The sequence below is a fragment of the Lissotriton vulgaris genome, chromosome 3_1, assembly GCF_964263255.1.
Source record: "Lissotriton vulgaris chromosome 3_1, aLisVul1.2, whole genome shotgun sequence".
Lineage (NCBI taxonomy): Eukaryota > Metazoa > Chordata > Amphibia > Caudata > Salamandridae > Lissotriton > Lissotriton vulgaris.
In genome coordinates, this window is record NC_141689.1 from 1,959,150,998 (window position 1) to 1,959,163,670 (window position 12,673).

General features: G+C 47.9%; 1 protein-coding gene across 3 annotated transcripts in view; it reads right to left on the reverse strand.

Moving 5' to 3' along the window:
- The window catches only part of SCRG1 (stimulator of chondrogenesis 1), a 101,271-nt gene extending 98,873 nt beyond the window's left edge, over positions 1 to 2,398 (reverse strand). Inside the window, exon 1 of one of the 3 annotated variants that reach the window (XM_086962441.1) lies at positions 2,273 to 2,398. Coding sequence is in view for 1 of the 3 variants with exons in the window: in XM_086962438.1 (XP_086818564.1) it covers positions 177 to 243 (67 nt within the window). In the remaining 2 variants the exon portion in view is untranslated. Of the gene's footprint in view, positions 1 to 176; positions 343 to 2,125; positions 2,246 to 2,272 lie in introns of those variants that run through there. The other 2 variants (XM_086962440.1, XM_086962438.1) reach the window with 2 other exon arrangements.
- Positions 2,399 to 12,673: the final 10,275 nt, after the last annotated feature.

Genomic DNA, 12,673 nt, shown 5'->3' on the forward strand with positions numbered 1-12,673 from the left:
TGTATATATATATATATATATATATATATATATATATATATATATATATATATATATATATATATATATATATATATATTTATTTAATTGGTATACGTGTCGTCATATATATCATAATTTTATCTTAGAAAATAATTTACATTGTTACACAAACATCGACTGCGCTCGTTACTTACCACTTTTTCCACAGGCGCAGAAGAGCAAGTAACTCCCCTGTTGGCCTTCTTGGTGCGGAGGCCTCATTCTTCCACCATGTCTCCATCCCTTGGCAGACAGTGCCTGCCCTCTGCCCCCATCCTGAAGGGCTCCCAGCAGGCTGAGGGGTGGAGCAGGACAGTCTGCCTGAGATGGGAGGGTGGGGGGAGGTGTCAGAGTAATATATCCCACGCCTTCCCCCGAGCACATTGAAAGAGTGTCCCGCCTCTCCCCCTCTTTGTTCATGTCAGTGGGGTGGTGAGAAGATGAGGGGGGGGGGGGGGGGGGGCTGCCTCCAAGGTATTGGCACTCCTCACGCTCTTCACATGCACATTAACTATGTGCAGACCGGACCGGGAAGTGGGGGCTAGGCTGAGCATTCGTCGGGAGGCCTCGTGGGTGCTGTCTACACAATGTACCCTCCCTGTACGCCCGATATTGCAGAATATTAAAAACACCTGCATCAGTAACCCGCAGCCAGCCTGGGCATCGGTGTGAGGGATCCGCTGACGTCAATTACAAGCATCATTATAGCACTGTGAAGTGCTCCAGATAATGATTACACGATCGCATGTCAAAACTGAGACCTCACCCAAATAGATTAACCCTCTCGTGCCCAAACTCATTATCTGCCGAAGTTAGGAGCGCTTAGAAACCGTCCCTCGCTCCAAATGAGTCACATGCGAATTGATTAAACATTATTAAACATGTAATATTTGTTCTTCTTTGTGTACATGGGGGCGAGAGGGCATTGTGCAAATCAGAAAATAAATCACTCTGGGTCCACTTGAAACGCGTAAAATAAAAGGTAATTCATTCCCCATGACCCCCTCAGTGTTGAAAAATTTAACACCGTCATATTGCAAATGACAACAGCACAGATAGATTGGGATGATGATATGATGACATTGTCAACCTTCATGTCCACATTGCTGCAAAAGTTGTGACTTGAAATGCGTCCCCCTGTGATTGCTACTCTCACACTGCATTAGTCCGCCCTTTATTTGGCTGGCACAGTTACCACACTGTGCTCAGCAGAGCAGCAACGCGTCCACGGAGGACAGAGTGAATTGCCTCTTTATACATGAGCACCGCTTCCTTTTGCCAGGATCCTCGTTTCATTCAGAATATTTATTCTCTACAAAACTGGGTGCCAAAAGAAGACTCGAATGTCCAAACCACCTGAACTGTTTATTGAAACTTTTGAGAGCTAAAGAGGGACGGTTACTTGTAGGAGTAAACTTGGCAGGTGCGTTAAGCGCCACCAATAATGAGACGCCCTATCGCCAAGACAGCATTTGAGGTACAGAGCTTGGATTTTCAGGATAGTGAAAAATTTGGAATATTCTCTGATCCATAGGCCAGTCTTAAAGGGACCACCCAGTGTAGAGAAATAAAGTGCTCTCTTTACCCAGCCCTGCATCTCTGGCAACCACCAAAGAGCTGCATTCCGGGTCGTTGCTTTGTTTCAAGGTGTCATCATGGGTTTGAGACCTATGGAGACATCATTCACCGGGTGGTCTCTTTAACAAGTTGCTCCCAATTCAACTGTCACAGCCAGTGTTGTCCATCTGAATCACACGTCCACGTGCTCACATCACACTGGAGAATCGGTCAGTCACGCCCAGTCTCCTAAAATGCAACAGTGTGATATAGGTGCCATTCTTGCAAATTGCCACTTTTTAATGTAAACTATTTCGTACAGCTAGTATCATTATCCTCTCGGCTATTTTCAGAGAATTCAGAGGTATGTCCTCGCGGGCAGAGCCCGCGCTCGGTAAATAATGCATTTATCCTGGAAGGGGCGCGCTTCTTTTGTGAAACTGTATTGCGCCGCCGGCGCTGCATCTGCCATCCTTTGTCCTTCTACCAGCATCCCTGCCCCCGTGCACAGCAGTGACGTAAACGAGTGAAAGCAGAGAGGACCTACCTGTCTCCGTGCTGCTCTCCCTCAGCCCTCGAGATAGATGTGTCTCTCCGGCAGGCTCACGCCGAGAATATGAGCGAAAGAGAAAAAAAGAAAAGAGGCGCGGGGGGCAGAGGGGGCTGGTTTGGCAGGAGGGAGGTACAAACGCACCTTTGTCTCCAGACTTGGACCAACAGCATCTTCATCGCAGCCAAAACGTGGGCCAGGAGCGCCCAGGAATAACTACCTCTCTTCAGCCGCGTCCAGCCCCTAGAAATCAATGAACAGCTCCTTTCCAGCAGCAGCAACAACCAGTCCATACAGACGCCGGGAGAGGGAGGGGGGGCTCGCCCGGGGGAACAGTATATGCCTTCTCAGCCACAAGGAACAAGGCATGAAGCGGGCAGTGGCTTCTTCCCTGTCCTGCCCGGGGAGCGTGGCGGGGAGGCAGGGGCTGGGAGCCAGAGCTCGCCTTTGGGGGATGGCTTCTACAATAGAGTACAGTGAGCAGAAATACATCCTGCAAACTGGAGGCATTTATTCCGCCTCTGGGGCTTTACACAACGCGCGTTCTTCCTGTCCAGCTTTGCACATTTCTGCCCAGAGGCTTATTAAAGAACTACTGTACGCGTTCTAAGCCCCCTCCGCGCCTCACGCATTCACGGGTCCTGCCTGAAAGATGTCTACATATGCGACGTGTCCGCTGATCTGATAACTTGTTTGGTAATCCCTCTCCAGTGTCACAGGAAATTGTAATGGATATTTAATTATGTGGGTTAGTGGCGGGAAAGGAGGGGCGCTGGGTATACACGGCCAGGCACATGTTCTACAGATTTGTAGCAGTGACTGAAGTATGCTAGTGGGGGAGGGGTGGAGGTGTATGTACATAGTGTACATCATAAAGCAATATTTACTGCCCTAAGTCAGCCTGGGTGTATTTTGCAGAGAATGTCACTGTCACTTTCAAAATGGACTGGGCAGATCTAACCAAACACAACAAAGAAAGGAGGGTAGACCTTCTATATTCAGGAAAAGGTAATATTTTAAAACCTTAAAATGCAAAATAATAAATAACTGTGACGACCCTTTATTTACAAATACCACTGGTGTTCTTTATTGTATTGGGATTTCCGGAAACCTTCAATATCGTAATTACCTCACGTTTTCCTCATCCGAATATCTCTTGCATCTGCATCTTCAACCACTGCAGTGAGGCTTCCAACCTCTTGAGGTTGTCGTTTCCAAAACTCGACGATCTCTAATGTGGGCAGCAGAAGTCATTTCTCAATCCTTAGCTATACTAGTAAACTGCGTACTAAGCACTGCTGGCACAAAGCAGAGACCACGAACAGACCCACGAGCTCATGCAGTCTAACTCTTTGGCTGCTGAATGGTCTGATGGAAGTGCAGGCTCGTGGTGGGCCTACAATGGTGGGCATGGAAGGACTCTGCTCTTGGGTACTCCTCATTAGCATTGGAGAGCCCATCTAGTACTATTGTGTCACACGTTTGGTGATATGACTGCTCATGCAATCTGTGATTCTTAATGACTGCCTACCCTATATGTGTAACATTGTTTTCTGTTTTGCACATCTCATTTTGTCCCCTCTCACTACTTATTGTAAAACGCGCTGATATCCTTCGGTATCTTGTTCGCGCTATATAAACTTTATAAATAAATAAATAAAACACCCTTCCAGCCCTCTAAATTACATTTGATGAGTGCTGCCCACTGAATCCACTTTAGTGCAAATGGAGGCCTCAACCCCTCCAACTTTGATTTTTTGTACATTTGGTTTCGTTGACATAAACCTCTGCTGGAAATGTATAGGGCGCTCATAATGCATCAGTCGCTACCCACCCTGCTAAAACCGCCCTCCCAGAACCCCAAGGAATGAGACAACGTAAAGCTGGTTAAGGAGATTCTACCAAGATGTAGCCATTTTAATTCACACAATCCAGGAGGGATAAAAACCATCATAACGTAGACATTGGCTATGAGCATACAGGATGCCTTGAACTTGAACTTGAAACTTGAATAAACTTGAAACTACAGGATGCCAGATAGGCACAGCCCATAGATTGTGATTGTACAGAAAATAACAAGAATTATCCTTTGACGTACACATTGCAGTGCAATCTTTCCTGAATGCTTTGTGCCAGGAGTTCTCTTTTCGCCTACATCACCCTCCCCCCACAGGTATCAGAGAGATTATTGGCAACACACATTGTAATGACAACTTTCCCTCCTTCTCACAGAGCGATGGGCAATACCCGCAACTACACAACAACATCTAACACCAGGGCACCGCATAGCATTCCATCCCAGCTGGAGTAGCTGTCACAAGAAGCCCCATAAATCGCCTACTCCAGGCATCTAAGGGTATGGCAGAAAGGTCCAGGACCGCCAGCAGGTTAGTCCCCCCACCTGTCAGCCTGTGTCCCAACAAATGAACACCTCGCTAAGGAGTCAGTCCAGGAAATCAGTCCAAATTTTGGGTAGCTCCATTTTCTCTGATGGTAGAAATTGTGCCACTGGACAATGAGGTCATTGGCGAACTCGCCCATCTGCAAATTAATTGCCTCCATTGTGTGAATGAAGAACTTGCTGCCCCTGGGTGACAAATGCACCCCATCCCTGTGAAACAGCTGATCCATAGAGAGCTGGAGTAGGTTATGCCGCATCGTGCCCATGGAGGAGCCCTCCAGAATCTTCTGCACCGAATGGTTGAGCTTCTTCACAGAGTCATTAATGGCTTTAGTGTGTTCTCCCCCAGCCATACCAACCTAGGTATAACCTCTGACCACAGTATTGTGGCTCCTAGGAGGTTCTTTCTCATTTTAGACAGGACCAAGAATAGTGCCTTCCCAAACCCCCGTCTACCCAAGGGAACCATGTAGTTCCCCCCGCATGGATGTCTAGAATATCATGCGATGGGATGCCTCCAGCGACGATATCTGTCAAAAAGTGACAAAAAGATTCTACAGTTTGAGATCCCAGATACCCACTCAGTGATGCTTGACTCTTGCCACCAGGTGAGCACTTTCCAGCCAGGATCCACAAAACTGCTCATCTGCTCTGCAGATAAAAGAGTGACCACACCAGCAAACATTCACCATCCTTCAATTGGAGGCTGCGGAAGAAGAAAGGAGGCAATTGTTACTGGAACTAGCCCCATACGTGGGCAAGTATGCACAGGCAAGACAGGTGGGGGTGTGGCGAGGAGAATGCAAGATGTGGAGAAGGCCCTCCTTTAGACCAAGTGAGGTCTGAAGTAATGCTCAAAACATGCAGCTCTCTTTTTCCCCACTCTTTTTAGGCTTCGGGAGACAAAGCCAGCATTGCTGCTGTAGCGGGTCGCTCCTATCCATAATGAATGAGAACTAAAGTGATCTGTATGTTCCACCACAAAGGCCAACGCCTCTTGCACAACCATGTAAATTGAAAGTGTGTGAGTGGGACATCCTCCACATGTACCAACAGGTTGGAAGGACTGCTCTGGGGCTGGCAGCGGAGATATTTCTGCATTAGAGCCACATGGCAATAGGCCCTGACAGGGGCTGCAGAGAAATGCACCCATAGCCCTTTCCCCATGGATCTGTTTTAGACTTTTTTTATCCTAAGCCAGAGGGAGCCGTCAGACAGCACTATGCCTGAGATACCAAACCCAGCAACTGAATCCTCCCTTGATTCACAACCAGTTCTGATATCCTTAGGGCCCCAAAGAAAGCGAGAGAGTAGGCCAGGTCAAGGAGATAGGTTTCATAATGTGATGAGCACACATCAGTCAGTACACCAATGATATGTGACAGCCTAGCTATGTCAATAGGCCTCCTGCCATCCTGAAAGCAACAGATGATGAACTGAATGCAGAGCAAATCAAACATTCACCCTCAGTCAAGAGACCATTCTTTAGCTCACTTTGCCACCCAGTTTAGACCAATCCATATGAAAATCAGTCTTGATCCTCCTCATCATGGGACCAGTCCAATCCGAACTGCCAAGCCAGGTCCTCCCTCGACTGGAAACAATCATCCTGGGACCAGTTTCGGGGCATCACCCTTTATCAGCAAGGCTAGCTTGAATCCAGTGACACAGTTAGCCCAGGACCCACATCTGGGCATACCTGGAACACTTAGGGCGAGAAAACAAAAAACACACAGATGACAAATGGAATGCAGAGCAAAGCAAACATTCACCCCAGTCAAGAGATCTGCGTTAAATCCATCGTTCTTTTGCTCACCATGTCACTCCAGTTTAGACCCTTTACCTGGAGTCAAGATAGCCTGGCTGATCAAGGTGAAACCCTGAAACCTATCCTAGGATGCTTGTTTCCGGTCCAGGGAGAACCTGGTCTGGCAGTTCAGGCTGAACTGTTCCCATAGGAAGCAGGGTCAAGATTGATTTGCATATGACTGGTTTTAAACTGGAATGGTATGGGGAGGAAAAAAACGATGGACTTAGGCCCAGATCTCTGTACTGGTGTGAATGTCTGACATTGTTCAACATTCTGTCCATCAATTGCTCTTTTTGCATTTGTCACCCGAGTGGGATGGGTATGCCGAGATGTGGATCCTGTGCTATCCATGCCACTGGAGTCAAGCCAGCCTGGCTGATGAAAGGTGAAATCCTGAAACCGGTCCTAGGATGTTTGTTTCTGGTCCAGGGAGAACCTATCTCGGCAGTTCAGGCAGGACTGTTTCCATAGGGAGAATGTTCAAGGCTAATTTTCACATGGCGGGGTTTAAACTGGAATGGCATGCAGAGCCAATAAAAGATGGATTTGGGCCCAGATCTCTGTCCTGGGGTGAATGTTTGACATTGGTCAACATTCTGTCCATCAGTTGTTCTTTTTGCTCCTGCCATCCTGAGCCACTCATCCCCTGGTCACCCTCCTAACCCTAAAGTCTTTTGTAGGGTCCTCAATGCACCTCAGACCCGTGAAGAAGGCAATTGCTGAAAGTTGGCTTCTGACCAGGGCTAAGGACTTGCCCTGATCCCTCTGCTTTGCCAATGAACTGCAAGACACCATTGGGGCTAAACCGTCCAGATCCGTCACCTGAATCTAAAGTTGTGTCATATGTTTGCCATGCTGCCTCATACGCCAACATTGACCTAGGGGCCACAGGTGCTGCAATCAGGTCCGGACATTGAGGCTAAGCATGGGCGGAAAATCCGTTACGCTTGCGGATTTTGCGGATTTTCGGGAAATCCGCAATCCGCGAGATTTGCGGATTTCCCGCAAAATCCGCAAATTCGCACGCAGCGGATTTTTTTGGCGGCGCGCGGCGTTGGTGATACAATTTTTGCGGCGCGCGGCGTTTATCATCGTTTGCCGAGTTGTTTTTTTCGATAGTTTGCGAGTGCTGAGCCATTTTGGATCTTGCTGTGTGATCCCGCGGGAATTGGCGAGCGCGATTACGTCATCGCGGCTTGCCAGCGATAGTTTGTCAACGCGAGTACGGCGAGATCTCGTCTCGCGGTACTTCGCAATTGCGAGATTTGAGATGCGGCGAGCGAAAATATAAATTTGCAATTCTGCACAAGAAATCCACCAGCAAGCAGCATAAACCTTCTAGAAATGATGATTTTTATGTGAATAACTCCTTAGTTTGACATTTGCCTGCACTTTTTTAGCGAGGAGTCCATTTTGGGGAGGGGGGCAGGGGGGTGGGAGGAAGGAAGTGCCCCATAGTCTTCAACTTCCTGTTCCTGTTCAGCAGGCTCCTCCCAGTGCTTTGTCCATCTCCTGGTCACTTTTCATTTGGATGTGCAGCTGGAAGGATTACTTTTTGTGGATGCTGCTGGATCTTTGGATTTGAGGCCTTTTTGACTTTCTTTGGATCACTGTTGGATTAGAAATTTTACAAGTAAGTTTGTTTGGGGCAATACAGTTGCTGCAATTAAAATTTTGGAATTTTCGATTTTTGGGCTGTTTTGGGGCCTTTTGCCCAGGGGTACTCAGTGGTGGGTGGACTGAGTCTTTCTGTGGGGTGTCTTGAATTTAAACATCATGGAGGGGCTGGATGGCTTGGGATTGTGCTTATTTTTCAGTGATTTTCGTTTTTTTGGGCTGTACTTGTGGCCTTTTCACCAGGGGTAGTGAGTGTTGCATGGGCCTAGTCTTTCTGTGGGGTGTCTTGAATTTAAACATCATGGAGGGCATGGATGGAATGGGATTGTGCTGATTTTTCTGTGTTTTTCGATTTTTGACCTGTTGTTGGGGCCTTGACCAGGGGTAGTGAGTGGTGCATGGGCCTAGTCTTTCTGTGGGCTGTCTTGAATTTAAACATCATGTAGGCCATGGATGGAATGGGATTGTGCTGATTTTGCAGTGTTTTTCGATTTTTGGGGGTGTTCATGGGGAGGGACATGCCATGTGGCTGGTGGCCATTTTGAGTGCAGCTACAGGCACTGGCCATGTGCTGGCAGGCAAGTGGCCATTTTGAATGCAGGCTTTGTTGTTAGGCCTCCAACCATTTTGCCTACTTTTCAACCTTTATTTATGCCCAGGGGTAGGGAGTCTTGCATGGGCCTAGTCTTTCTGTGGGTTGTCTTGAATTTAAACATCATGGAGGCCATGGATGGAATGGGATTGTGCAGATTTTTCAGTGATTTTCGTTTTTTGGGCCTGTACTTGTGGCCTTTTCACCAGGGGTATTTGAGTCTAGCATGGGCCTAGTCTTTCTGTGGGCTGTCTTCAACTTAAACATCATGGAGGGCATGGATTGAATGGGATTGTGCTGATTTTTCTGTGTTTTTCGATTTTTGACCTGTTGTTGGGGCCTTGACCAGGGGTAGTGAGTGGTGCATGGGCCTAGTCTTTCTGTGGGCTGTCTTGAATTTAAACATCATGTAGGCCATGGATGGAATGGGATTGTGCTGATTTTGCAGTGTTTTTCGATTTTTGGGGGTGTTCATGGGGAGGGACATGCCATGTGGCTGGTGGCCATTTTGAGTGCAGCTACAGGCACTGGCCATGTGCTGGCAGGCAAGTGGCCATTTTGAATGCAGGCTTTGTTGTTAGGCCTCCAACCATTTTGCCTACTTTTCAACCTTTATTTATGCCCAGGGGTAGGGAGTCTTGCATGGGCCTAGTCTTTCTGTGGGTTGTCTTGAATTTAAACATCATGGAGGCCATGGATGGAATGGGATTGTGCAGATTTTTCAGTTTTTTTGGGCCTGTACTTGTGGCCTTTTCACCAGGGGTATTTGAGTCTAGCATGGGCCTAGTCTTTCTGTGGGCTGTCTTCAACTTAAACATCATGGAGGGCATGGATTGAATGGGATTGTGCTGATTTTTCTGTGTTTTTCGATTTTTGACCTGTTGTTGGGGCCTTGACCAGGGGTAGTGAGTGGTGCATGGGCCTAGTCTTTCTGTGGGCTGTCTTGAATTTAAACATCATGTAGGCCATGGATGGAATGGGATTGTGCTGATTTTGCAGTGTTTTTCGATTTTTGGGGGTGTTCATGGGGAGGGACATGCCATGTGTCTGGTGGCCATTTTGAGTGCAGCTACAGGCACTGGCCATGTGCTGGCAGGCAAGTGGCCATTTTGAATGCAGGCTTTGTTGTTAGGCCTCCAACCATTTTGCCTACTTTTCAACCTTTATTTATGCCCAGGGGTAGGGAGTCTTGCATGGGCCTAGTCTTTCTGTGGGTTGTCTTGAATTTAAACATCATGGAGGCCATGGATGGAATGGGATTGTGCAGATTTTTCAGTGATTTTCGTTTTTTGGGCCTGTACTTGTGGCCTTTTCACCAGGGGTATTTGAGTCTAGCATGGGCCTAGTCTTTCTGTGGGCTGTCTTCAACTTAAACATCATGGAGGGCATGGATTGAATGGGATTGTGCTGATTTTTCTGTGTTTTTCGATTTTTGACCTGTTGTTGGGGCCTTGACCAGGGGTAGTGAGTGGTGCATGGGCCTAGTCTGTCTGTGGGCTGTCTTGAATTTAAACATCATGTAGGCCATGGATGGAATGGGATTGTGCTGATTTTGCAGTGTTTTTCGATTTTTGGGGGTGTTCATGGGGAGGGACATGCCATGTGGCTGGTGGCCATTTTGAGTGCAGCTACAGGCACTGGCCATGTGCTGGCAGGCAAGTGGCCATTTTGAATGCAGGCTTTGTTGTTAGGCCTCCAACCATTTTGCCTACTTTTCAACCTTTATTTATGCCCAGGGGTAGGGAGTCTTGCATGGGCCTAGTCTTTCTGTGGGTTGTCTTGAATTTAAACATCATGGAGGCCATGGATGGAATGGGATTGTGCTGATTTTGCAGTGTTTTTCGATTTTTGGGGGTGTTCATGGGGAGGGACATGCCATGTGGCTGGTGGCCATTTTGAGTGCAGCTACAGGCACTGGCCATGTGCTGGCAGGCAAGTGGCCATTTTGAATGCAGGCTTTGTTGTTAGGCCTCCAACCATTTTGCCTACTTTTCAACCTTTATTTATGCCCAGGGGTAGGGAGTCTTGCATGGGCCTAGTCTTTCTGTGGGTTGTCTTGAATTTAAACATTATGGAGGGCATGGATGGATTGGGATTGTGCTGATTTTGCAGTGTTTTTCGATTTTTTTTGTGCTCTATAACTGAACTGATGTTCCTCTGTCTTCCATTTTTTTTAGGTGCACAAGACTCAAGAGAACCACCAGTGCCAGGAAGAAGTCCTGCAGCGGTGTGTGTGTGCAGCATAACGTCACGCGACGTCACGTCTGGCCTCAGACAACTCTACAATTCGTGCAACTGCGGCCTGCTGTCTGACCTGCTCTGAAGAAGATGGCCCCAAAGAAAGTTCTCCGTAGCTCCTCTAGCAAGAAAGTTGCTAGTAAGGAGCAGAAGAAGCAAGTTACCAAGGAGGCTGGTGTGCCACCCGCCACGTTTTTTGGGAGCAAAAAAAAAAGTACGCCTGCTGCAGCAGGTTCTGCTGGGGACCAAGCTGGGAGCAGCACCCCTGCTCCATTGGGTTCAGTGCCTCCACCACCACGCCAACTTAGGTCAAAGCCCTTGAGTGCTTCAGAGGCAGTCAGTGTACTTCTCCAATCACCATCGACCAGTGATGTTGGCTCATCGCAAGAAAGTAGCAGCAATGTCCCTGAATCAACACAGCCGCAACAACAACACCATGTGCAAGTACACGCCCAAGTACATGTGGAAGGAGAGGCAGCAAAAGGAGATGCGCAAGCAAAGGTGCATGGAGGTTCACAAGTGCCCACAATAGTTGTTCCTCCCGAAGTAGGGGCACATCAGGAAATCGACAATGAAGCCGAGGTATCATTGGAAGCCACTCCTCCTGATGATCATTCATTGTCTTCCACATCCCTAGCAAGGAAAAGATCAAGGGGGGTGTCTACATCTTCTTCAAGCCCACCTCCTTCTGATGCAAGTGATCTGTCTTGGGAACCACAACTGCGGTCTGACAGTGAGGCACACCATGATCTGACACCGGTACCTAAGCGTAAAAGGAAGGTCGTCCAAAAACTCAAACCTATGGAGTGTGATGAGGCTCAACAAGAAGTGACAGATACTGCTGGTGATGAAGCCTCTCACGATGACGACGAGCCAGTCATCACAAAGGTCACTGCAGCCCCACCGGGCATGCAGCAAAGAGACATTTTGACCCTATCCCGAGAAGCTGCTGAGCGTGATGATGATGTCGGCGAGGAGGCAATGGAAATGGAATCATTAGATTTGGAGTTAAGTAGTACACCAAAACCTACCGCTTCCATATTTCTTCGCAAGAAGGTACCCACCTCGTCCTCGACCTCAATTCGTGGTGGTGAAAGTGCAAAACGTACTGAAGTTCGGCAATCCACATCCTCCACTTCATCTGGCATTAGCAGCAGGACCACCACCACCAGTATCGCCGCCTCCTCCGGCCCCCAAAGACATTTCAAGTCTCCAGTTTGGGACTTCTTTAGTGTTTGCCCAAAAAAGGAAAACGTAGCCATTTGTAGCCTTTGTAAGCTTCGAGTTGGTCGTGGTAAGCTTGGTTCTAACTATGGTACCGGAGGCCAGAGAGGTCATCTTGAGAGAAGGCACGCTGTCCAATGGTTTCCGCACCTAGAGGCGGTCAAGAAAGCCGGAATTGCACGTAATGAAAACGTTGATTTTTCATCTGCTGATGACGAGGAGGTAGAAGAAGACGATTCAAACACTTCACTTACACCCAGTTCCCATGTCAGCAGCACACCCCATGGGAGCCACACTAAGAGTGTGGGAGAGAGTGAGACATCAATGCGGAAAAGTTCATCAGCGAGCGTAACTGGGTCGAAGAGATCATCATCATCCCGTAAATCATTGGTCCAGGGCAACATTAAAAAGATGTTGCTTACAGAAGCGCAATATGAACGCAACCACCCAATGACCCGTCTGTATAACACTAAGCTGGCTAAAATGCTAGCTCTGGACCTTCTCCCTTTTTCTTTTGTAGAAGGGGTTGGTTTTCTAGAATTAGTGACAGCGCTCTGCCCTAAATGGAAGGTTCCTAGCCGGTTCTATTTTGCCCGAGTTGCGGTTCCAGCACTACATGAAGATGTTCTGAAGGTGATTGGGGCAGCTTTGCAGAAGAGTGCT